The 26,395-nt window shown below is 42.0% G+C and overlaps 1 protein-coding gene across 2 annotated transcripts in view; it reads right to left on the bottom strand.

Annotated features, from left to right (window-relative positions):
* RFX4 (regulatory factor X4) overlaps positions 1-21,792 on the bottom strand; it is a 37,801-nt gene extending 16,009 nt beyond the window's left edge. For both annotated transcript variants that reach the window (XM_069968662.1, XM_069968653.1), the window contains exons 1-9: positions 21,713-21,792; positions 16,642-16,728; positions 16,135-16,195; positions 14,208-14,331; positions 9,465-9,526; positions 8,513-8,726; positions 8,123-8,200; positions 7,879-8,042; positions 5,322-5,422 (exon numbers count right to left, since the gene is read on the bottom strand). In XM_069968662.1, coding sequence (XP_069824763.1) covers positions 5,322-5,422; positions 7,879-8,042; positions 8,123-8,200; positions 8,513-8,726; positions 9,465-9,526; positions 14,208-14,331; positions 16,135-16,195; positions 16,642-16,728; positions 21,713-21,740 — 919 coding nt within the window. In that variant the 5' untranslated portion in view covers positions 21,741-21,792. The remainder of the gene's footprint in view (positions 1-5,321; positions 5,423-7,878; positions 8,043-8,122; positions 8,201-8,512; positions 8,727-9,464; positions 9,527-14,207; positions 14,332-16,134; positions 16,196-16,641; positions 16,729-21,712) is intronic.
* Between the last annotated feature and the right edge of the window lie 4,603 nt (positions 21,793-26,395).

Below are 26,395 nucleotides of genomic sequence, written 5' to 3' on the forward strand. Positions count from 1 at the left end.
GTAAATGCAGGCAATTGGTTACACACCCCAAAAATAATTATTTTATATTCTGAATAACATGTAAAACAGATGAAACAAACAATTATAAACAGCTGAATATGTGATATTAATAGTTACTATATAGTATAGTAATCAGCATGTGGAGTATAATGTATAGTAAGGGCATAAACCGGAAAAACAGCAGCAGTTTGTAAATACAGGATGGAGCTGCAGATCCCTATAATGCTGTAGCGTAGTACAACAGGCTAGAATAGAGAAGCAGGGCTGCTGTCAGAGATCTGTGTGGTCACATGACAGCAATGGGGAAAGGGGTGGGTTCAGCATGGACCCATTAGGACTGACAGAGACTGCAGGGAGACTGAAGGAATGAGCAGGGCAAATGTGAGCACAATGTAGCAGCACTTTCTGTCCGAGAAGACGGGTTACAGCTATTGCGAGATTACCTCCACAGTCCTGTCCCCTCATGCAAGCCCCAGCCTGAAGTATATCTGCTATGATTTGGAAGGTGAGGGAGACTTCAGGGGTCAGAGTACAGTGCTGTAAACCCTGCAATACAGAATATGCCCCTCACCAACTCGCCCTCACACCCAGTACAGGGAGCTCTTCAACCAAAACAATGCTCTTAAACCAAGTCACAATTTTGAAAAACTGTGAGCTCTTAAACCAAAACGCTCTTAAACCAAGTTACTCTTAAACCAAGGTACCACTGTATCTATCTATCTCCTATCTATCTATCTATCTATCTATCTATCTTTATTATCTATCTATCTATCTTCTATCTATCTCATATCTATCTATCTATCTATCTATCTATCTATCTCCTATCTATCTATCTATCTATCTATCTATCTATCTATCTATCTATCATCTATCTCCTATCTATCTATCTATCTATCTATCTATCTATCTATCTATCTACTATCTATCTATCATCTATCTATCTCCTATCTATCTATCTATCTATCTATCTATCTATCTCCTATCTATCTATCTATCTATCTATCTATCTATCTATCTATTTATCTCCTATCTATCTATCTATCTATCTATCTATCTATCTATCTATCATCTATCTATCATTTATCTATCTATCTATCTATCTTTCTATCTATCTATCTATCTATCTATCTATCTATCTCCTATCTATCTATCTATCTATCTCCTATCTATCTATCTATCTATCTTCTATCTATCTATCTATCTATCTATCTATCTATCTATCTATCTCCTATCTATCGAACATCTATCTCCTATCTATCTATCTATCTATCTCCTATCTATCTATCTATCTATCTCCTATCTATCGAACATCTATCTCCTATCTATCTATCTATCTATCTATCTATCTATCTATCTATCTATCTCCTATCTATCTATCTATCTATCTATCTATCTATCATCTATCTATCATTTATCTATCTATCTATCTATCTATCTATCTATCTATCTTTCTATCTATCTATCTATCTATCTATCTATCTATCTATCTATCTCCTATCTATCTATCTATCTATCTATCTCCTATCTATCTATCTATCTATCTTCTATCTATCTATCTATCTATCTATCTATCTATCTCCTATCTATCGAACATCTATCTCCTATCTATCTATCTATCTATCTATCTCCTATCTATCTATCTATCTATCTTCTATCTATCGAACATCTATCTCCTATCTATCTATCTATCTATCTATCTATCTATCTATCTATCTATCTATCTATCTCCTATCTATCTATCTATCTATCATCTATCTCCTATCTATCTATCTATCTATCTATCTATCTATCTATCTATCTATCTATCTATCTATCTATCTATCTATCTCCTATCTATCTCCTATCTATCATCTATCTCCTATCTATCTATCTATCTATCTATCTATCTATCTATCTATCAACCACTGAGCGAACTATAATCTAATTTGCGGGACCGCTGTGGCCAGTGATTGGCTGAGCGGCCAGTCAGCTCAGACAGGCCGCTTTGAAGCTGCAGCCTCCAGGAAGCAAGCAGAGGGCAGGAGAAGACCGGGAGTGTGGATAGGTAATATATGAACAGTTTATCCAATCGTTTTTAGGTCCGGACCCCATACAGGTCCCCATGCACCTTACGGACTTCAGTTATCTCTCCTATCCGCTGCCCATCCTCCCCATACAAAGGAGTGTTCTGCACGACCAAACACTCCTGTTTTCTCTATGGGGGGGTTAAGCCACAGCCAGATTTACTTATCTCTTCAGAAACAAAGGGGTCGGGTGGAGATTTTCCATCCCACCTGAGGGCCCTATTCCACCGGACGATAATCGTTTGGTTGAATAGCAGTTAACGACTAACGACCGAACGAGAAATCATTGATCATTTAATAAGACGTGGACCTATTTTTATCGTTGCTCGTTCGCAAATCGTTCGCATTGAATAAGAAGTCGTTCGGTCGTTCGCAGTAGTGACGAACGCAATAGCGACGACAAGACGAACGCAAGAACGATTATCTTTTCATGTAAATGGGTGAATGATTTCGTAATAGCTGTCGTTTGGATCGTTTATCGTTAACGATTATGTGACCGATAATCGTCCCGTGGAATAGGGCCCTAACCCTAACTCCACCGACATTATCTGGAAGAGCCCCATACACCTTATATAAACCAGTATGGGGACCTTTACCTATAGACAAAGGCCTTGTGTGCCTAATGGAAGCCACGGCTACGGCCAGGACACCTCCTTCTCTATGCTCTACTAAAAAAATCATATATCCCTCCTGTCTGTTACCAATGGTTTTTCTTTATTTTATATCATTCTTTTTGCTGAGTTTTTGTCATCTGACTCCCCCCATATCCGGCAGTGGTGGTGGCGGCTTCCATGTATTATGCCATGGATTATCTCAGGTATGACATCCTCCCGGCTCTGGGTATTGATCGGCAGCTAATCCCTTTCTTAATGACTTGATGATGCTGAACATTTTTTCTTAATGGAGAAAGCGTCTGGGCTTTGAAATAAGGAAGGATTTATGTGCAGGTGAAGGATTCATCCACCGCGGGATCCTGGAGCACGGTCAGAAAGAGCCGAGCGCCCGCTGAGACCCAGTCATCTGACAACGTAATAAGAATAATCTGCCGCTTTTATGCCTGAGTATAGATTAAGAGCCTTTTTACCATGTATTATAAAAGCCATTGAATGGACGGGTCCTAATGAAGGAAGCTACAAATACACTCAGAAAAACCCTTTAAGAAATATTAATTAGGCCGCCACCTACCCCAATGTTATAGGAATACGAGGGCGTTCGGGAGACAATGTAATCAGGATTATTTCGTGAGGCGAAAAAAACTAAGGAAATTTCATCGACGTGGTTATAAAAGGAGATCGGCCGGCTCTTGGGACTCGTCTCTATTAGTCGACGGATTGTGTTGGGTCGGATGAGGGTTAAAGGTAATAAAAATAACACTGTCATGTCATGACCACAATATAGTGACTGGATAATACCACCATATTGATAGGAAAATAGGGGGGCTATGGCCATGCAGCAGTAGATGTGAGACCCTCCTATAAGTATCTCTGGGGTCTCCAATGTATAAGGGGGCTATAGCTGGACAGCAATAGTTGTGAGACCCTCCTATACGTATCTCAGGGGTCTCCGGTGTATGGGGGCTATGACCAGAGAGTTGTAGATGTGAGACCCTCCTATACGTATTTATGGGGGTCTCCTGTGTATGGAGGACTATGACCAGAGAGTTGTAGATGTGAAACCCTCTTATACGTATTTATGGGGGTCTCCTGTGTATGGAGGGCTAGGGCCATGCAGCAGTAGATTTAAGTATCTATGGGGTCTCCTGTGTATAGGGGGCTATGACCAGGCAGTTGTAGATATGAGACCCTCCGATATGTATATCAGGGGTCTCCTGTTTATAGGGGGCTATGATCAGGCAGTTGTAGATATGAGACCCTGCGATATGTATCTCAGGGGTCTCCTGTGTATAGGGGGCTATGACCAGGCAGTTGTAGATATGAGACCCTCCGACACGTATCTCAGGGGTCTCCTGTGTATAGGGGGCTATGACCAGGCAGTTGTAGATATGAGACCCTCCGATACGTATCTCAGGGGTCTCCTGTGTATGGGGGGCTATGACAAGGCAGTTGTAGATATGAGACCTTCCCATAAGTATCCTTGGGGTCTCCGATGTATGGGGGGCTATGACAAGGCAGTTGTAGATATGATACCCTCCTATAAGTATCTCTAGGGTCTCTGGTGTATGGGGGTGGGGGGCTATGATAAGGCAGTTGTAGATATGATACCCTCCTATAAGTATCTTGGGGGTCTTCTTTGTATGGGGGTGGGGGGTCATGACAAGGCAGTTGTAGATATGAGACCCTCCTATAAGTATCTCGGGGGTCTCCTGTGTATAGGGGGCTATGGCCATGCAGCAGTAGGTGGGAGACCCTCTTATAAGTATCTATGGGGTCTCCTGTGTATGGGGGGGCTATGGACAGGCAGTTGTAGATGTGAGACCCTCCTAAAAGTATCTTGGGGGCCTCCTGTGTATGGGGGTGGGGGGCTATGACAGGGCAGTTGTAGATGTGAGACCCTCCTATAAGTATCCCAGGGTTCTCAAGTATATGGCCATAGTATTCTACAGTAGAATGCCGATACCAGTGAAAGGGGGCGGCTAAAACTATAAAGACGCTCCTTTTCATACAATGCTCCCTCTGTACCTCTCTAATAATTTTTTTTTTTTTAAATTCTGAATTTATTCAAATTTTTCCAGAGAAGAAAACAGTACAAGCACCAGGGCCACACCATATGAGAAAAACACTACAACAAGCGCCAAGTAGGCACGGAACACAACACAAAAAGTACAATCATATAGGAATACAAAGCATGACAGCGAAATTATTAAAGATAGGCTATCGCCCAAACTGTAAATACCCAAGGACGAGATATCTGCAGGGAGTGTGAAGCTGGGGGGTCGGGGGTAGGGAAGAGGGCAAGAGGAGGGAGAGAGAAGAGGAAGAAGAGCAAGAGGAAAGAAGAAGAAAAAAAGGGGGAGGGGCACATGCAGGGAAATCTACCCCATCACTAAGCTAAGAGAGTTTTGTATTCATTCGAACTCATAAATTGGTCCCAATAGAACCAGGTCCAGGAAAAACAGGAGAAGTGATTATACAATTGAGCCGTAAAGACTTCCATGCACTACTAATAAAACCTTTGACATGTCTTAGGGAGGGTGCAGACCTTGCATCAGGGACATTGTTACTGTAAAAACACCTTATAAAATTCCCCTTATATCGATCACACACAATGCAAAAGAACACAAATAGAATCAATACCTACGCTCAAATTTGATATTTCGTAGATTTTCGGGAAGGTCGTGAAGAGCAACTTTCAGCCATTCGTCCAGCTGCTTCGCAAATTTTCTTATCACTTGCGTCAAGCTAAAGAGGGTTGTAAAAAAAAATATTCTGGTTATTATTGACATCCAACACAGAGATGTTTCACGGGAAGCTACTACCAGTCATGAGCTGGGTGGACTATTACATGTAGGAGTCTATACACCTTCAATGACTGTTGGCTGCCATACACACCTGATTGTGTTCTCTATGGGTAGGGAAGTGTAGGTTAGCTTCAGCCAGACAGCTCCAGCTTATGCCCCCAAGAACAAAGGGATCTGGTAGTTAAAATCCATCACTCCAAACCCCTATCTTAACCAACATCACCAGTGGAAAGTCAAGAGGCCCTCATACACCTATTACTCTAGTGAAATGTGGACATTCTGTCTCTTGGTCTTATAAACTGGGGGAGGGGGGGTACAATGTGACTGCATCCATGGCACGGCCTACAGATACTCTAATGGTGCCAGTGGACATAAAATAAAATCAGTGAACCCGCTGCTTTGTAGAAAAAGAAGGATTGGGCTTGTTGGATTTTACCATGCCTGTTCCTTTGTTCTCACGGGAGATAAACAGTTGCCAGAGGAGTCTGGCAGCACCCTATTCCTCTCCCCCCAGCATGCAGGCATATGGGGTATTTGTGAAAAAAACCTATCAGCCGGATGATAGTTTGCTAACATCTATTGAAGGTATACAAAGACCTTAAATAAAGGTAATTGTAAAATATTTCCTGTAAGGAGGCAATCTAGTTTGTCATTTTGGGCACATTAAGTTAAAGGGATCTGCCAGTATAACAAATCCCCTTTAAGTACACACTCTGATTGGTAACTTTCCATAGCCCACTGTCAGTGTTGTCATGGAGGCGGGGTCAGACCAGCTGGGGTGGGGCTTGTGCAATGTTTGTATAGCTACGCCCTTGAACTTCATCAGGGTTAAAGTTCAAGGGCATAACTATAACTATAGCAGAGACTTTTGAGAACTGTGATGTAAAAGGAACCGAGTTTAGTCAAAGCTTTGGGTCCATTTTCTCTAAATAATTTATTTTCTTCTTCCTTCTTTAGTTTCCATCATCTATCACAATGTCGCTGTATGCTGTGGGCCCTGTTGTCTCTGGAAGCCTTAAAAAATTGGCTTAACCAAACTATTTCGACAGGACCATCCAATTGTCTAATGATGCCCATACAGCTTTACTAGCTGCCGCCCGAGTGTTCATGTGTTCCCTCTCAATCAACATTATGGGGGAGATTTATCAAACATGGTGTAAAGTGAAACTGGCTCAGTTCCCCCTAGCAACCAATCAGATTCCACCTTTCATTCTTCACAGACGTTTTGGAAAATGAAAGGTGGAATCTGATTGGTTGCTAGGGGCAACTGAGCCAGTTTCACTTTACACTATGTTTAACAAATCTCCATGTGTCTGGTTGGGAGTCCCCCATACGTCTTATACTAATGGCTGAACCTGCCGCCAGCAGTGGGCTTAGCCAATTTTACTATAAAGTCATAAAGTCCAATAGGTGTATAGGGGTTTCAGATGACAGATGACGTCAAATGCTGAATTCTTTTGTTCCCGGGGAGATAAGCCACCCTGTCTACATCTAGAACACATGAAGTGGAGATAAGCGGACAAGCGCTCACGTGTATAGTGGGTTGGGAAAGATAGCTGTCAGATAAATGAACATTCATCCAGAAAAAAAAAACAATTGATAAACCTATCCACATCAATAGATAATCAGTGGGCTGGGGCCCAATACCCCCATCGATCAGTTGTTCGGCGTCTCAATACACCAAGAATGGAGCTTATAGCAGTGAGCTCTGTTTGTAGCATTGGTGCCAAGCAGTAGTAATGACTTATCGTTTAAATAAAGTTTTCATGTTAAACAAATTTTTTTAGAATTTTTGGTGACATTTTTTCTAATTTTTTAAAATTTTCTAACTATATAATAAAACAATCTTGGTATCTTGCTGTTTTCATTCTCACCACTGGGGCTAAAGCTAAGCTGAGACGTCCTGTTGTGTTTGAAGTGATAGGAGAGGAGGCTGCTGTAAAGTGATCTTTACAGCAATACAGCGTCATGTGACACCAGTAGATAGTGGAGACAATAGCAGCTCCCTGTGGAATGACCTTTTCAAAGGTCACAGAGCATGCTCTGTAATGTTTTACATTCATCTCAAGGGGACAGAGTCAGTCTATTGTTGTCTATGAATCTTGCTGTAAAGCACATCACTAAATGCTGTTCAGAACAGCCCAGGCAAGATGGCAGCCCCCATAGCAATGTACAAAAAGAGATATAAATAAAAATTAAAGTCAGAAAATAGAAACAGATTAGAATAAAAGAACAAGTTTTAAAATCTGACTCTAATCAGTAAAAAAAAAAAAAAAAAAAATTAGGTGACACACTTCCTTTAAGGAAACTGCAAGTAACTGCCACCAAAGGATTGATATAATTGGATACAGGGTGCTCTATATTAAACAAGACGATAGAAATAGAAATCACACCAACCTGTCAGGCAATGCTTGCAGTACAGTCGGCATCAAGACACCAGAGATTGCTTTATAGAGTATGGAATCACACACTCCCACTATGTTGACCACTGTGGACGAGCCTAGGACTGGCAGCATGTGGGGGGGCATGCCTTGCCAAAAGTGCAGAAGAAAGCTTTGAACCTAGGGATATAAAGAGGAGTGTAAATATAATACATCCCAAGTGTACACATGAAACGTAGCAGCATTTACATCCACCGTACCTCGTCAAAGTTGGCTCGTATTACAGTGTCCAGAATCCTTTGGCAGTGCGTTCGATACATCATTATAAATGTTGAGATCTGTGATCCATGTAAAAGAGAAAAACATCAATTATGGTGCCCCTAGTCCCATATTTGGGCCCCTTTCCTACCACTAACATGATCTTCTGTGTATGAATCTAACAATGCAGTTCCTCAGGGGCGGGGCTAGTCCTCAGGTTCTCACCGCCCAATAGCAAAGAGGATAGGACTACAGAGCTATGCCCCCCAAACTCCAAGGATCCTGATGTGGAATTTAGCCCCTTGATCCTTGGCTCGCTTTGTGTTTTTCTAGTGAGAGATCTAAATGAATAGACAATAGACTCTGGGGAACTAATTTAGCTTCATAGATACCTTTTCTTCTGGGATGCTGGCTGGCAGATTTAGATCTTTGACATTTGGGAATTCAGGCAGTAATGTTCCAAGCTTGGATCGTGGTGAATACGCCACTGTCTGTTTAGTGACTTCTTTTTTCCCCGTCTCATTCACCCACGCTGCTCCTTTTTTAGAGTACATAACGTCATAGTACTGGGAGCTCTCTTTGACAGCAATGCCATAATAATGATACCTAGGGGAAAACAGTGACATTGCATCTTATAATATCCATTACAGGGTAGTAAAAGCAGTCTCAGATCATAAGGGCATGTTCTAGGTATAAACAAAGCTTAGCTACTTTATTACAGATATAGTGCCCCACTGGTCCACAGGCTGTGTCTGGTATTGCAGTGCTGGATCATTAACTTGAATAGAGCTAAGCTGCAACACCACCACAGCTCATGGTGGCACTGTTTTTTGTAAAAAGTAGACATGGTTTTTAACTCTACCCACAGGGACCCCAAGGGGTAGTCTATTCTTGAATATCACTGTCTATGGGCTGAAAAAAGAGAGCCGAATACTGTGAAAGAAGCAGTAGTGTAACATCTCGATTCCTACAGGGGACTATAGACCCCCATTCCATTATGATTTAAAAATGTATATATATATATATATATATATATATATATATATATATATATATATATATACAGTATGTGTATATATATATATATATATATATATATATATATATATATATAAAAATTAGAATTTTTGAATCTGAAGATTTCTAGTATAATAATAATGTACCAGCAAAATAAATAAAATAATGATAATAGTAACACATTAAATAATTTTGGTGTTTTTTTTTATTTTTATTTTATTTTATTTTTTTATATCCACAGAAATGTAGATGACCAAATTGTGTAAAATGACCTTTGACCCGGGGTCGTACACAAAGCTTAGATTCTTTTCTCAACTTTGTACTCACTTTGATTGTCCCCTGGTTCCGAGTCTTCTTGTGGTTAATTGTGGGAACTGCTGTCTAATTATCTGCAAGAAATAAAATATATTGCCGCAGGTCACATATCTATAGGAGAACAGAACAGGTTCAAGGTCACGACCTATTTTTTTTTTTTTTTTTAAATGTTTAGCCTTAAAAGCTTTGCTGAAAATTATGTAAAAACAAATGTTCGTATTATTTAGTGTTACACCCAACAGCGAATCATTTCTACTTGATGCTTCTGCTTGTTCAAGGATGCTATTCTGGTGTTTGCTCCTTGTCTAACATTGGTGAGGAGGCCATAACCCATTCTTGAGCTTTCATCTCCTCCTGGGGGCCTCCTTCCCTTCTTCCTTCTTTATTCCCTCCTTTTTTCACATGAAGTATTTTTGGTTTATTAAGCTATCTCTCCTGATCTCTTCATATACATTAATGTTCATGTGTTCTAAACAGTAATCTGCTGCCAGACTCCTCTGGCGATTACTTATCTCTCCAAGAACAGAAGGGCAAAACAGTTGAAATCCAAAATGCCAAGTCCTTCTTAAACCCCCATCATCATCTGTCGGGAAGAATCAGGAGGCTTTGTTACACATTGGAAAGTGGAATACTTCTACCAAAATTGTTGGGTTGGACAATTTTTTCGAATGTATCTAAAGGTCTTTAATGGTTGGCATGTTTGCCAGAACAATAGCTTTGGTTCAGTGAAGTCTTCTAAACAATACTGGGATGGCAACGATGAGTCAGTTTGGTTATGGCTAGGTTTGAAACCAAGGAGGTATTGGTCAGTTAGCAAACACTGGACTCTCCTTTCCCATAGTGTGCTTAAGGTGGCATAGGGTCCTATTTTGACTTTTGCAGTCCGTCCCCTTGGTGGTCATGTTGACAAGTACCAAAATCACCCAAGTGAGTTCTTAGTTACTTTAAGTAATATAAATTACCCTCTGGCATTATATACGACAATTTTAGTAACCATATTACACTAGATAAGAACATAATAAGTATAATAACATGCTACATAGTTGATAAGGTCGATAGTTGATAAAGTTTAATCCATAACCCTACTTTGTTGATCCAGAAGAAGGCAAATAACCTCTATGAAGCCAATGACAATTGCCCCGTACCGGGAGGTGTGTGGGTGTTAATATTATATGTGCCAAGTGAGGCATGTGGGCCGGTCTTGAACTTGATAAATAAGTCAGCCTTTATAATATCATGTGGCTGTGGCTTCAAAAGTCCCACTGGTCTTAAGGTCGTTTGTATAGTGTATGGGGCTCTACAGAACAACCACTGACAAATGATGTTGGCCCTGATCAAAAATCACATCGGCCGTGCAAAATGTTTCTGTGTATGGGGAGGATGGGCGCCGGACGGGGGAGAGATAACTGGCCGTCAGTTATTGAAGGTGTATGGTTACAGTAAAGAATCCTGTAAAGAGTATGGCAGGTCCACACTTACTCCCATCGATTCCCAAAAAAAAATTAAGTAAAAATCCCCTTTTATCATGTATCAAAACTTTAAAACTCAAAAATTTCATTCCGTTCAAATTTTTGGTAGTTTAGTAACCCACTATGAAAACATTTTCATCTCTCGACGCCATGAAGACGTCTTCAGAACTCAACAGGGTTAAAAACCGATGTATTATCCCAAAGCTCGGCCCCTTTCTGAACATCCTTTAAGGTCTTCCATCTATAGAAATAATTGGCCTGCAGATCAACTGGTAAAATGATGTTTTACCGATTTCGTTCATGTAAGTGTGAATACATAAACCTAATGCCGAACCGAAAAAAAAGAAAAAAAAAAACTTTATTGCAAAACATTTGTGTATTTGCCAAACAGATGGCCGCCGACGCATTCAGCTGTTAATATCAGCACAAAAAAGGAGGTGTAAACTTGATGAATTTCCAAGATGTTTCTCTATCCATTGTATCCGAGGGGTTTATTTCATTAAAAGCCATTCACGGGTAGAATGTATCACCTTAAGATCACACGTTTCCAATAGCTTGCCCCTTATTTACACATCTGCACTAAGCCTTAGCGTTTCTGGATTCTCTTCTCGTTGGTTTTATTTTTGGAGCAGAACTTCGGGAAACATTTGGAAGGAAAAAAAAAAAAAAGAGAAACTTTGTGAGGAGGAGCAGAACCTTGATAAATGAGCAGACAGGCTGGGCAGTTGTCTTTCTGCTATTTTTTGTATAGACTCAATGAAGCTTGCCATAAGAACACCCCATGCTGTTCCAGCTACTGATCTAACATTCCTCGACTCAATAGCCAAATTCATTTAACCCTTTCCAAAGGGGGCGATGGGGGAAAATCCCGGTGGGGCGGTGCTCAGTCATGGAGCGCAGGGGTTAAGCCATTGAAGGCCAGTTAAAGGCAGCCACAGAATGGGAAAAGCAAGTGTTTGTAACTTGGAAAGTGAAAGTTTTTGCTTTCTTGGGTGCTACTCTCTGCAGTGTGTTAAAAATGAAGACAAAGGAGGCTTTGTATCCTATTGAGGGGGCAACGTCCTTGGCCCAACATTTTGTTTGTTATATTATTAGACATTGAATTTGACACTGTCTTTTTTTTTTTTTTTTTCACCAAATGTAATTTTTGTATGATTTTTTTTTACGTTGAATTTTTGTTGTGCTCATTCATATAGTTGGAAAAATACTATATAGTTGGAAAGTATTATTTAAGATGGCTTGGTTGGTACTTGTAACTCCGTCTTTAATATATCCCCCAATAACATTGTATTTAGGAAAACCTGGAGACAATTTTTATTTTTTGATGACAAAACCATCAAAATGTATAAAAAAAAAGGAATTTTTTATTTTTTTTTTAAAGTGTATTGCGAAAAATTTACTTTTAACTACCCTAATCCTATTTCTAAGTAAACAAAAAGAGTCCGTCATCTATTAGTAACATGGCAACATATTGTAGTTTGTTGTTAATACGTAATATAATACGTAGGCCCATCCAGGTCAGAACATCATGATGTAATGTGGATCCAGAGAAAGACAAAAACTCCAATAAGGCTAAAGCCAATCTTGGGGGGACTCCAAACGATAAGAATTAAAATAAATCCCTGGATCAACGACCCTTTTCCAGAATCTAGACATTATAAATAGAGATGAGCGCAACTCAAGCATACTCCTTTAGCCAAATGCCGAACGATAAGACTTGAGCATGCTTGAGTCGCGCACATCTCTAATTATACCAGATCTAACCTGATGATGGCCCCCTATTTCACTAGGGACACTGAGGAGGAAGGTATGCCTTCCTCCTTGGCGCCAGTCCTGTGCTGTTAGTCGGGGTAAACTCTGCTCCGCAGCACCGTTAGGAGCACTGCCGCGTCTGGCTTCTAATGATAAACAATGGAGGGAGCAGGCTGGATGAGTGCTCCTAATGGTGCTTTGGAGTTTACCCCAATTAACAGTGCGGGACCAGCATCGAGGAGGAAGGCAAGACACATACCTTCCTCCTCAGCGTCGCCGGCGCTATAGGGGGCTATCAGCAAGTTAGATTCGTCTAACCTGATACTTCCCCTTTAAGGTTATTACACGTCACAAATACATCTTAACCCCCTTCTGAACTATTGTGAGTTCTCTGGCAGAGTTTCACAGTCGTTTCATAGATCGTTTGAATTGCTGCTTTCCTGGAGACATAGAGGATGACCTTTCTACCAGGATGGGATAGCCCCCCTTAATGAACTCTCATTCGTAAACTTCTGCTCCATTCACTTGCATTGTTGTAATTTTTTGAGGATTTTTGTACAGAACCTGCACCACAAATCTGTGACTTCTGGAATGGACCTAAGGGCCCTATTACACGGAGCGATAATCAGGCCGATTCGGGCAGATTATCGCTCCGTGTAATAAAGACAACGATCATCGGATGATCGCGTCTTTTGGTCCGGACCTAAAATCATCGTCCGCTGACCACCCATCGCTATGTGTCATAGTGATGTGCGACAGAAGGCTGATGAATCTGTAAAGAAAATAATAAACATTATCTCCACGCTCCCCGGTGTCTTCCTGGTTTCTCCATGCTCCTTGCAGCTGCCGATACAACTACAGAGCCGCTCTCTGAAGTGACAGGCTGCTCAGCCAATCACTGGCCGGGACGGCCGCCGTCAGTAATTGGCTGAGCAGTCTGTCACTTTAGAGCGTGGACAGGTAATATATGAACATTATTATTACACTTTTAAAGCAAAGGCTGCATGGACATCGCTAACTGTATAAGCAGCCTGTGCTGCACGATAGTCAAGCCGTGTAATAGGCTCAGTAAACGGACACCGATCTGCCGATTGTTTACTAAAGTGAACGGGTCGTGTAACTGAGCCTATTACATGTCTCGATTATCGCGCAGAAAGGGATGTATATATATTGTTATCGATGTCTGTGCAGACCTTACTGTAGAAGTGTAATTATAAAGTTTATACATTACCTGTTCACGCTCCCAGTGTTCTTTTCGCTTTTCCCCGCAGCCACCAGTACAGCTTCAATGCGGTCTCTGAAGTGACAAGCCGCTCAGCCAATCACTGCCCTGGACCACTGCGGCAAGTGATTTGCTGAGCTGCCTGTCAATTAAGACACCAGCTCATTACACAGTCATTAGCCAATTTTAGGTCAGTATGCGTAGGACCAGAGCATCACACTCTACTGTGGATAGCCATACCGAGACTATTAGCAGAGGTCCAACTATAATCACGACCTAAGAAGCCTAGCGGTATGTAACCAATGTGCGTACCTTGCCAAAACTGGCAGCGTTCACTGGTTGTGTGTCGTTTTTCTCGCAGAAGTCCAGGTAATGCATATAGAGGGCACTTCGAGGGATGCAAACACCTTCTGCAATTTCATAGTTTTCTTCCAACCTATAAAGAAATGTAAAATCCACATGAGGTTAAACATAAATGGCAGATTGCTTAAAACATTTACATAAAAAAATACTGGAGTGTTTCAAACAACGTCCCTCCATGTAATAGTATATGTGATTGCCAACATATTTGTAAATGACTGTGTTTACTAAAAATGACTCCTTGACCCAGAAGAAAAGTTATACAGTCTTGAATAATAGTATTCTCTCCCTTTCTGGGATCTGATGTCCACAGGCTGTTGTTATGGGAAATCTGTCTCTGGTAACAGCTACATCAGGACAGAGCACAGGAAGTGGGGGAGGGGCCAAGCTAATGCTATATGCACGAGAGGAAGAAAGCCTGAGAAAGCATGGGCTGTGTACCAGAGTCAGTCTGCCTGCTGAAGATGATCCACACTGTACCTAAAAGGTAAATCAAGGCTTCAATTGCTCCTCTCACTACCCACAAAGCTCAGAGCAGCTGTCTGTTGTGTAAAGAAAGCTGCAATGTAAAATACCCCACCATTAGGCCTCTCAGCAGCAGGTTGTTAGCTAGTGTTAGCTAATGTAACCCCTTATTTTCAATATTGCTGCTGTTTCTTTCATTTCTGCTTACATAGCACCTTGCAAAGCCAGAGCATCAATAAACCACTTCTCCCTTTTCAGTGCACTTTCACCAGTACTACGTAATGGTATAGCAGAGAGGAGTATGTGCTCTGTAGGAAAACCATTGGGCTCTGGTACCACCCTTGAAGTGGAGACAATGAGAGATAGTTGAGCGCCATGGTGAAGATGCCCAGAAGGTTAAAATGATCTTGTCATCAGATTAACTTTGAAAACCATGTAATTTTTAAAACAATGGATTTAAAGGGTACTCCAGGCGGGAGGGTTTGGTTGCTCAAGGAAAATGGAAAAAAAAGAGATGGAACCATCATGGGCTCCATATTAGCTCCACTTATGGCTTACTGATTCCAGACAGGAGGGTTTTTTTTTAGTTCGGGCCGGGGAGAGCGTGGATGAAGACAGCTGCCCTCCCCTGCCCTAACTAAAAAAAAGCACCCTTTAATGAAATCAGTAAGCCATAAATGGAGCTAATATGGAGCCCATGATGGTTCCATTCCCTTTTTTTTTTTTTTTTCCCTGAGCATCCAATGGTCCCATCTTTTATCATTATAACTAGGAGGGAGTAAGTGGGTGATGGCTATTGAGAAAGAACTCCGGGAAGAGATGGAGGAGGGAAGCAATGATGAGTCGGAATATAAGCATCCAATGATCTCATGGATCTTCCTCCTCTTTTCTACACTCATTAGGCTGACACCATACAAAACACCATTGTACCTGGACATTTAATGATCACAAACATCCCCCCCGACTCTATTTTGTCTTTCTTTTATCCACGTCAGACAATAAGAGGTCAGATATAATTTGACGTTTCCAAACAGATCCACCGGCTGTGTATACAGTCCTTTCTATATTTCTCCGATCTGCTTCGGAAGAACTTCATTTATTCTTTTGAAGACAGGAATTTTAATTGACCTAAACTTTAACAGTTTTTTTTATATATACTGATGGCCGGTTGCTAAGTGCGGAGGGCTGAATGTGTTTGGTATGTGCGTGTAATTAGATTTAATAGAGACAAGGAGAAGTGATGTCATAGTTCACAGTTTGGGAGATAATAAAGAGACGGTATTTGGTGGTGAACATCACAACGCTGCCAGAATTTTGGCCATCAATCACATGGCCAATCTACGGTAAATCTGCCTTATACTGATATACGTTTATTATGCTTATATAAAAAATAGGCATAAAAAAGTCTAAATACCATTGTAGAGTGGCCGGGGTGGAGTGCGGTTTCGATGCCCTGTTTTCCTTTTCTTCATCTGCTAAAAAAATTCAAAAGAAATATAAAAAATATTAACAATTCACAACATGTTGCATACAGTAATGAATAGAATGAAATAATTCCTTTTTTTTTTTTCTTTTTAATTTACCTGTTCAATAAAATATTTAGTCTTGAATAAATTTATTACGTCATGACATGCAAAGTAGCAAATTTGTGCAAATTTTGAGACTTCTGTTTTATGCCATGCCCCCCCCAAAAGTAGGCGGAGTTTAGCGGGGAGGGGCCTAATTGGTCAGTTAATCTCTTGATCTGACCCAATCATAGAGACCTAGAGCTCAGATTTGCAGACAAAATATAGGTACTTTTGTAAAATCACCCTGGATGGCCTTGTCTGTGGTTGATCTGCACAGGGACGGCCGACACGGCCTATAAAACGTAAACGGTTTATAAATGCTGTAAAGTAAAACTCCCATAAGAAATACTTACTTTCTTCATTAGAAACATTGCCCAGGGATGTGTGGCTTGAATACCGTTTGTTTTCGCTTTCACTGAGACACCGTTCAATCCAACTTTCTGAAAAAACACATAGAGCGTGTATTACATGACATTGTTATATATGGGATGGACCTTTTTATATATTTATAAATTTTTATGTTGACAAGGAACCTATTGGCGTGGTATAGAGGGGGCAAATAGGGCTCCTTCTTTTGTGGTAGTCCCCCCTTTTGGCTAGTCCCAATATCCGAGTCCTACAAGATTATGGCCCACTCAGGCCACTATATAGGCCATATGGGCGGCTGTTGTTTAAAACCACACACAGACCCTCTAGGGTCCTACACAGTCTCCCCCAGAGATAGCTTCCTCTAGAAACTTGGTAGCTACAATAGATATCTCCCATACCTAGCTAATAAAATGACATCCTATAACTGCTGGACTGCACTACCCTGGCACCTGCTATACTGAGGGTCACTCCATCACTTGCTTCCAGCCCAGTGCCCATCATCACCAGGCAAGCTCCGGCCTTCCCTTTCTAACAGGCCACAGCAGGTTCTCCTGGCACCACATGTGGTTCAACCACACACGCTCATTCTGCCCCCTAAACACTGCCCTAGTCTCCCTATGGAACCCTTTTATTAACGTTTCAGAATTACAAGGCTCACCCCTTTTTCAACATACTTGTCCCGATAACCAGGGCTGATTGTTGAGATCGGCGCTCCTTCAAAGGCTCAATCAATTGTGCGGCCTATACAAGGCTGCACATTCCCGTTTACCTGGCAAGGTGTGTAATCGACAATGATTTATGGCCTATACACATCTCCATAACATACTCTGGGTAACCCCTTTAAGTCCGGGTAACCCCTTTAAGTAGTTCTCTTAAAGGGGACACCAACAGTCTTTTAGGTAGAGGAATAAAGTTTACCCCTCTACACATGTTGAGGGAACATTGCCGTTCCAATAACAGTTAGGCCACGACCAAACAACGCCCTTTTTGGAAGGCCCTTTTTTTGCGCCCAAATAATGGCCGTTATTCCACAAATAATGGTCATGACAGCCATCAAAAAAAAAAAAAAAACGGCCAAAAATAAGGCTTTGTGTGGTTGTGGCCATATATTGAGATGGGAGTTCCAACAAGGATCTACAAGGATCCAACATTTTTGCTGTGTAAAGGTGCGTTCACACTACGGAATCAGTGCTGAAAATCTGTGTGGAACCCCCGCTGGCGGAATCGGCGTCGAATCCTGTCTGGTATATGTTTCAATGGGAGACCTCGCGCACCTCAGCTCTCCGCTCAGAGAATTGTCAATGTTCGCGAGGCCTCCCATTGAAACACATTGCAGGCAGGATTCGACGATTTAATAGTGTGAACGGACCCTTAAGCCCCTATTACATGGAGCTATGCACAGGAGCAAACGAGCGCCGATCTGTGAGGTTAGCGCTCGCTTGCTCCTCGTTCTCTATTACATGAGCCAGGTAAGAGCCGGGGGACCAGTGGGGAGCCGCGGTGGGGCTGCCCGGGTGATCGCTAGGTCATCCGTGCAGCCCATAGATCGTCCGGGCTGCTGCTGCTCCTATTACACGGATAACAGCAGAGCGTTGCTATCTTAGTCGTTTGCCTTTCAACATGTTGAAAGACAACGACAGACAACGATCAGCCAACATTGTTCATGTCGGCTGATCGTTGTCTTCTATTACACAAGACCATTATCAGCCATAATGGCCGATATCGGCCGAATACGGCAAAGAATTGTTTAATGTAATAGGGCCTTTAGGGTCATATATTTCTAATGGTTCCCCTATTATGGCCTATACCATGTAAGTGAAGCATTCTCAATCCTGCCGTGCAGTCACAAGGACATACATGCTACAGACACTGAAGCAGCAGGGGGTGGAGGAAGATATGAAGTCACCCAGCGGCTTAGGATAATTACAAGATAAATTAAGCTGAGTCATTTCAAAGCTAGTTAATATTATTATCAAGCTGTAAGATACGCCGCAGGGCATGCTGGGAGCTGTAATTCTACAGGATTCATAAAAACAGCTGATGAAATGTATCACTCTTTTTCGTGAAGAATACCAAAAATAACAACTTTTCGACCCAGTGATAACACAACAGGCAATGTGCTGCCCTTATTACACCCGACAGGACGCCATTGTGCCCCTCAGCCGGCACCAAAGCTGATAATGCCTAATACATAGATTATCTGAGAGAGTCTCCTTTGAACCCTCTAGGAAATCAGGACGTCATCACATTCATCCAGGAAACCATTACACATTCTATTCAAAGAACTCATACTCCCAACAGTTTCAATTTTCTTATGTCCATTGCCGGTTTTAGTTGTTAAAAAAAAATTGAGCATTATTACCGACCCTCCCTCGAACACTATGCTTCCACTGAAGTCAATGGGGGTCCATTGGGTATCATTTCTAAGATATAATAGATCCATCAACTGGTGCCAGAAAGTGCCAGAGATTTGTAATTTACTTCTATTAAAAAATCTCAAGTCGTCCAGTACTTAGCAGCTGCTGTATGTCCTGCAGGAAGTGGTGTATTATTTCCAGTCTGACACAGTGCTCTCTGCTGCCATCTCTGGAACTGTCCAGAGCAGTAGCAAATATCCATAGAAAACCTCTCCTGCTCTGGACAGTTCCTGACATGGACAGAGGTGGCAGCAGAGAGCACTGTGTTAGACTGGAAAGAATACACCACTTCCTGCAGGACATACAGCAGCTGATAAGTACTGGAAGACTTGAGACTTGTAAGTAAAAGTAATTTACAAATCTGTATAACTTTCTGCCACCAGTTAATTTGAAAACATTTTTTTTCATTGGAGTACCCCTTTAAGCCTATTGGCCAGAATGAAAATGGCAAAATGTCAGGACTATTTCAGGCAAATACAGCACCAACAATTCTATAAGATATGTATAATCTATGAGAGGTTTCATATGGGAATTTGCTACTGCTCTGGACAGTTCCTGACATGGACAGAGGTGGCAGCAGAGAGCACTGTGTCAAACTGGAAAGAATACATCACTCCCTGCAGGACATACAGCAGCTGATAAGTACTGGAAGACTTGAAATTTTTAAATAGTAAGTAATTCACAAATCTGTATAACTTTCTGACCCCAGTTGGTTTAAAAACAAGTTTTTGTCTCTAGAGTGTCCCTTTAAATTACACAAAGCATAAGGAATAATGGGAACCTGTAATCACTTTCATGCTAACCACATCAGGGAGTTCCTGGTGTCTTCTTTCTGCCTCACTGACCTTAATGGATACATTTTCTCCTACACCCAAACAGTAAGTGAACTATTAGTCAAGTCTGGTGAGACAGGTACTGTCCACATTCAGTTAACGTGAAGAGAGAAGAGATCTCAATGCAGGCAACTCTTACTTCAGTTACAATTAATCATTTAAAGGGGTTGTCCTGGATTAGAAAAACATCACTGTTTTGTTTTTGTTTTTTTTTTGTTTTTTATTAAAGAAACAGCACCTCTCCTGCCCTCAGTTTGCATTTGCTATGGCAGATCAGTGCTATTAAAGCAAATGAAGCCAAGTTGTAATACTATAGACAACCTGAGGACAAGGATGGCGCTGTTTTTCAAAGGATGTAGCTATTAGAGATAAGTGAATCCTGAACATGCTCAGATTCGTCCAAACCCGAACTCCCTGCATTTGATAACCGGGGGCTGAAGAAAATGGATGCAGCCCAAGGTTGCCTGGAAAACATGGATACAGCCATAGGCCATAGGTTGACCGTGCTGACCAGCCCATAAAATTGCTCAATAGAATCTGTTATAAATGAGTAACTTGTCATCTTTGTAAACTCTTAAGGGTCCCTAGGAACCCTCATTTACCTAAGAATCAGCCTGCAGCACATGAGCAATATGCAGTTAAACTGAGCATGCTCGACCATCTCAGTAGATCGAAAAATGGTCGTACCCACAAGTGATAGAGCAAAGCAAAGACGGTGTATGTATGTAATTTTATATATATATATATATATATATATATATATATATATAATTGTACATTTTATACAAATATTACCATAAAATATGTGAAAAACAGGTATATTGTGTAGTGCCGTGTACAGAGTTCTGTCTCTGAATCTTTTTGTCATGCTCCGCCCACTAGGCCCTGTATTAGGCCCAATGTAGGGGTTTTCTTTATCTAATAATAGCATTAATAGTAAAAGAATAGTAATAGTTGTAAAAGAAGAAGAGACCTATTAAGTGGGGTGTTTGATAGCTGTACTGTGTGGACATCAATGACCTGGAACCTCTTAGATCACTAGACTCGGGCAAGCAAAGAAACATTCGCACAAAACCTAAGTAGGTGAGCAAATGGCTACAAGAAAACATTGAGAGGTCGTCTACCCAGGGACAATGAAATGATTCTGAAGGTTGAGTACCAGTTAATGCACTCACTATAGAGAAGAGGTCGATTTAACTGGGGTAATGGGACGGAATTACTGGTGGGAAAAGAGAACACATGAAGTGGAGCTTGTATATTGTTAGATGATGGAGGACAAGGAAAAAAAAACGAATGCGACACGTAAAAAGAACGTAAAAGAGCAAAACCAACGAATTGTAATTTCCGAATTACAATTTTTTGGAAGATAATCACTTGGTTCACACTTTAGGTCTATGGGTTGGGGTCTCCTCTTTGAATACTAGAATCTGAAAATAAGAACATGAAAATAAGAACCTGTTCACAGGTGCTGCAGGTGTAAAAGGACTATACACAATGGAGGGGGGGTGGGGGCAGTGAGGAGACCTTACATAGTGACTAGTGAAAATGCGCAGGGAGTAGGCCTGTGTTTTAGTTGGTAAACTGGGGGATGTAGAGCCTGAGAGGAGGAAGACAAATAAGAAACTTTTCTACCCTCTGGTTGGAGGATAGACCAATACTTGGGAAGTGTTCCCTTCTTCTACAAGCTGAGAAGGTGCAGGTGAGACTGTATGAAGGAACACAGTTTATCTGCGAGCTGAGGCAAGTGTGTGATGTAGAAGCTGAGAGAAGTTATACAGCGGAAAAGAAAGGAGAAAGGAGCCTACCATGTGCTCGGAGAATAGGCCAAAACATTGAAAGTGTACCTCCCGCAAGTGTACCTCCCGCAAGTGTACCTCCCGTTAGCTGTGACATGTTACTGTGTGAAGGAACACAATCTATGGGGAACATTTATCAAACATGGTGTAAAGTGAAACTGGCTCAGTTGCCCCTAGCAACCAATCAGATTCCACTTTTCATTCCTCACAGACTCTTTGGAAAAAGAAAGGTGGAATCTGATTGGTTGCTAGGGGCAACTGGGCCTGTTTCACTTTACACCATGTTTGATAAATCTCCATCTATGTGTGCCTGAGATAAGTTATACAAGGCAGAAGAAAAGATTCTAATATGTGTCTAAAAAAAAGACCAAGACATTGGAAGTGTACGTTCCTCCTGCAAGTTGAGAATGTGCAAGTGGTACTGTGTGAATGAACACCATGCCCTGGGGGAGTGTGCCTTAAGGCCCTAATACACTGAACAAATATCGGCCTTACTTGGCCGATTGTCGACCGTTCAGGCCGATAATCGTTCGGTGTAATGCTGAAAGATCACAATTTTGTCAGTAACGGTCTGTCAGAAAACGCCGAACTTGATAAATGTCCCCCCTACTCTATACTCCATCTGATCCCAGTGAACGGACCATGTGTACATAGACCTAAAGATTTGTGAATCATTAACGAACGATTAACGACGATTCTATGGTCAGCTCAAAAGATGTGATGTACGACACATGAACGAATTTCCGTCAGGCTTGGTTCACACTGTGTTTTTGCAATCCGTTTATTTTTTATTTGCTTTGCAAAAAACAAATGGGAAAAACGGGTGCATTTGTGTGCATACGTTTTGATCCGTTTATCCATTTACTTCCATTATAAAGAAAAACGGATCAAAACACAGAGCATAACTATGCTCAGCCAATCGCGGCTGAGCAGCTGATCACACGCTAGAGGAGGGCCGGCATGAGGGACGGCTGGAGTGGTCCGGCCGGCCTCCCGAAGATGACGTTGTCAACCCAAAATGGCGGCCAGGGTCGACATCGAATACGTAAGTATAATGCACTACACTTCCAGGGTGGGGGGAACACGGGGAAGGGGGCCATTCACTTGTATAACTTTGTAATGTGTGTTATTTAGTGAATAAATGTTAAATGCCGCACTACCCCTTTAATGATCATCCAGCATGCTGTGCCTAAAAATAGTAAATTAAATAACTAGTAGGTAATAAACGACCAACATGGAACAAAACTGGACCCTACAATTTCGCTATATAAAGAGGTTGATCACAATGTGGAACATTTAATAAGTACACTTAAATTAGGCCCCGCCCCTTTTCCCTGACCCGATTAACTCATGCTGCTGCCCACTCATTAGGCAAGCGGGACAAACAGCAGGCTTACGCCAGGGACAAGGGGCAAATTTGTGCCTTCTCCTTGGCATTGATATGTTTCCCAGCTGGGACCCCCAGTGTTCAGCTGCAGCTAGTGTTCACTTTCCCTGCAGCGCCTCCACAGGGAAAACTAAGCATTACACTGTGTCCATTCAAATCAGTGTGTTTTTTGTGTACTGCGGGACAGGACAAGTCCTCCGGGAAGAGAGACGCTCTTTGTATTGTAGGATGGGAATATGAAATGGATTCTCTAAAATGGACGCCTGCTTTAATCTTATTTTAATCCCTGAAGAACCAGAAATGTCTCATGAGCGTTAATCGGATTATAAGAATTGCTGTATATAATTCTCAAGTGTACGATTATAATATTGAGACACTGCAGGCCAGTTGTAAGGAAGCCCTTGAAGGGGGATATGAACCAATAGTAGAGAATATATGGACATGTAATATTGTCAGAAAGGCCTAATAGATTTTTTGATCAGGAGATCTTAAAGGGAAACAGTTGTGTTCTAAATTCAGGGATCATGTTATAGAGCTGGAGACGCTGAGCAGTTTTGTAGGAAAAGACTGACTAGTAGCAGAGTGATCTAAATCTCTAGTCATTCAGGCTTAGGAGTCCAATGGGCGGTCCTAATCAGTGACTGACAGTTATTTCTGTATATACACTTATACAAGGATGACTAATTAGGACCACCCACTGGACTCCTAAATTCAAATGAGGTTTAGATCACAAACTCCAACTTATAGACCCACAAAACTATATATTACTCTTCTCAGCTCCTCCTGCTCTCTAACATGATTGGACTGACGGGTTCCCTTTAAGCTGGGTACAACCCTCAATAACATTCTGTGGGCAGCTATCTCTCCACACCCCTCTGTACAAGTACAATGCTCAGGATGGAAAATTTTCATTTGTTCTTAATGTTAAGCCGCCGCCAGACTCCTTTAGTGTTGGCTAATCTCCCCAAGAACAAAAGAATTGGTTGGGTAAGATTTGTGTTGAGCGAACTTCATGCTCGGCATTTAAAGCGACTCTGACTCCCCCAAAACTGCTTGTACCTTCAGATAGCTACTTTTAATCCAAGATCTGTCCTGGGGTCCGTTCGGCAGGTGATGCAGTTATTGTCATAAAAACCAACCTTTAAACTTGCAGCCCTCTGTCAAATTGGCATGGCCTAGACTGTGTATGGCCTAGGATTGCAATGCCCCTCCATCCCTCCTCCCCACGTTCCTCATTACTAGGAATGCTCCCGGACAGGATTTTTCCTATTCATCACCTGAACACTGCACAGGTGCCTTAACGATCCAGCTCATGTGCAGTGTTCACACAGGTGATGAATAGCAGGAATTGTTCTAGTGGCATTCCTAATAATAAAGAGGGCAGGGAGGAGGGATGGAGAGGCGATGCAAGCCTAGGGCATAGACACTCTAGGCCACGACAATTTGACACAGGGCTGCAAGTTTAAAAGTTGTTTTTTAGGACAGCTGTTTGGGGGGGGGGGGTTAAATTGTGGGAACAGAGTCGCTTTAACTCTGGACATCTGGAAACGTTAGATGCCGCCCTAGGGAGTCCTGGAAAACTTAGATACAGCCATAGGCCATATGCTGTATCCATGATTTCCAGACAGTCCTCAGGCTGCCTCCACCTTCTATAGACACGGTGAGTTACATTTTCAGCGTTTGGGTTTGAAGAAGTTGCCGAACTTGGACACTTCCATGAAGTTCACTCAACACTAGAGACGATTGAACAGGGGAAAATCTTAGGTTCTATCGAACTCGAACCTTGTCGAACCTTCCGCATTTGATTCCCGATGCCTTCCCGGTACGTGGGGAAGGAGGAGACAGTCCAAGTACCGCCCGGAATTCTGGGATTCAGCCTATTACCTAGGCTGAATCCCAGAATTCCAGGCGGTACCCGGGCTGTCTCCTCCTTCCCCATGGACTGGGAAGGCATCGGGAATCAAATGCGGAAGGTTCGACAAGGTTCAAGTTCGATAGAACCTAAGATTTTCCGATGTTCGATCATCTCTACTCAACACTAGTTAAGATGGAACATGCCTAATCCTTCTCTATCCCAACATCATCTGTTGGAGAAGAATCAGAGGTCTCCATACACCTTAGAGAGTTGGCTGGTCCTGCCAAAAGTGTCAGGATGGTCAACTTTAGACAGAGTCCATTGCTGGGCTGACACTACCCCTGGAAAGATCCATGGTGTATTCAGTCTCTATGGGGTTTTGTATATTCGGTATAGCGCCTATATCCCCCGTTCTTTCATCTACTATCTCAGTAATCCATAAACACTACAAAGAAGACCAAGTCCTATACAAGTCTATGGAATTTCTTGCAGTTGGTCGGTATACTTCCAAGTAACATTGGTATTAGGGATGGTCCGAACCCGCCGAGGTTCGGATGAACCCGAACGCTCGGCATCGGATTCCCGCTGTCTGCCCGCTCCGTGCAGCGGGCGGATACAGCGGGAGGACCGCATGGAAAACTGGGATACAGCCTATGGCTATGGCTGTATCCCAGTTTTCCAGGCGGTCCTCCCGCTGGATCCGCCCACTGCACGGAGCGGGCAGACAGCGGGAATCATTACCGAGGGTTCGGGTTTGTACGAACCTGAACCGAACTCGGTTCGGACCATCCCTAATTGGTATCTGTGTTACTTGCTATAACATAATAACATAATATTTTACTTCCATTTATTTCTATAGCAGCGAATGAGCTTATCATCTAATTTTCCTATCTGTGGTACTTATCCTATCAATAAGTCATAGAAAACTATTAGAAAACAAGCAACCCCAGAAGAAAACTGTAGCAATATAAAGGTTAAATCGAGGACCCCAGTACTGAAAAACAAGATATATATATATATAGGTATAATCTCTATCAGATTTCACAATTCCTAGCCAAGGAGATCAGTTCCGACCCCAACCATTCATTCCATATATAGCTGTATCCATAGCCCGGCACAAGATCTGCTGCCTTGTAGACCTCTATACACAAGCATCTCGTAAAATACCGCTACCCATACGGTTTCAATGAGTGCATATAAAATTAACATAAAAAGTAATAAAATGCAGAGCTGGAATCAAAGGAATTCTGGGCAATTACAAGATAACAAAGAAAACACTGAAGGGAGGTGATGGGGGAGGAGATGAACTGCCAACGACGGGGTCACGCAGGGAAGAGGGTGGTCCGATGGGACTACAACCTCCAAGATGACCACAATACATGCAAAATCTGATTCTGATTGTAAAATGCCGGATTAGATGAGGTAGAAAGAAGCCGTGTGATATCATACA

Source organism: Dendropsophus ebraccatus, chromosome 1 (genome assembly GCF_027789765.1).
Source record: "Dendropsophus ebraccatus isolate aDenEbr1 chromosome 1, aDenEbr1.pat, whole genome shotgun sequence".
In the NCBI taxonomy this organism is placed as follows: Eukaryota; Metazoa; Chordata; class Amphibia; order Anura; family Hylidae; genus Dendropsophus; species Dendropsophus ebraccatus.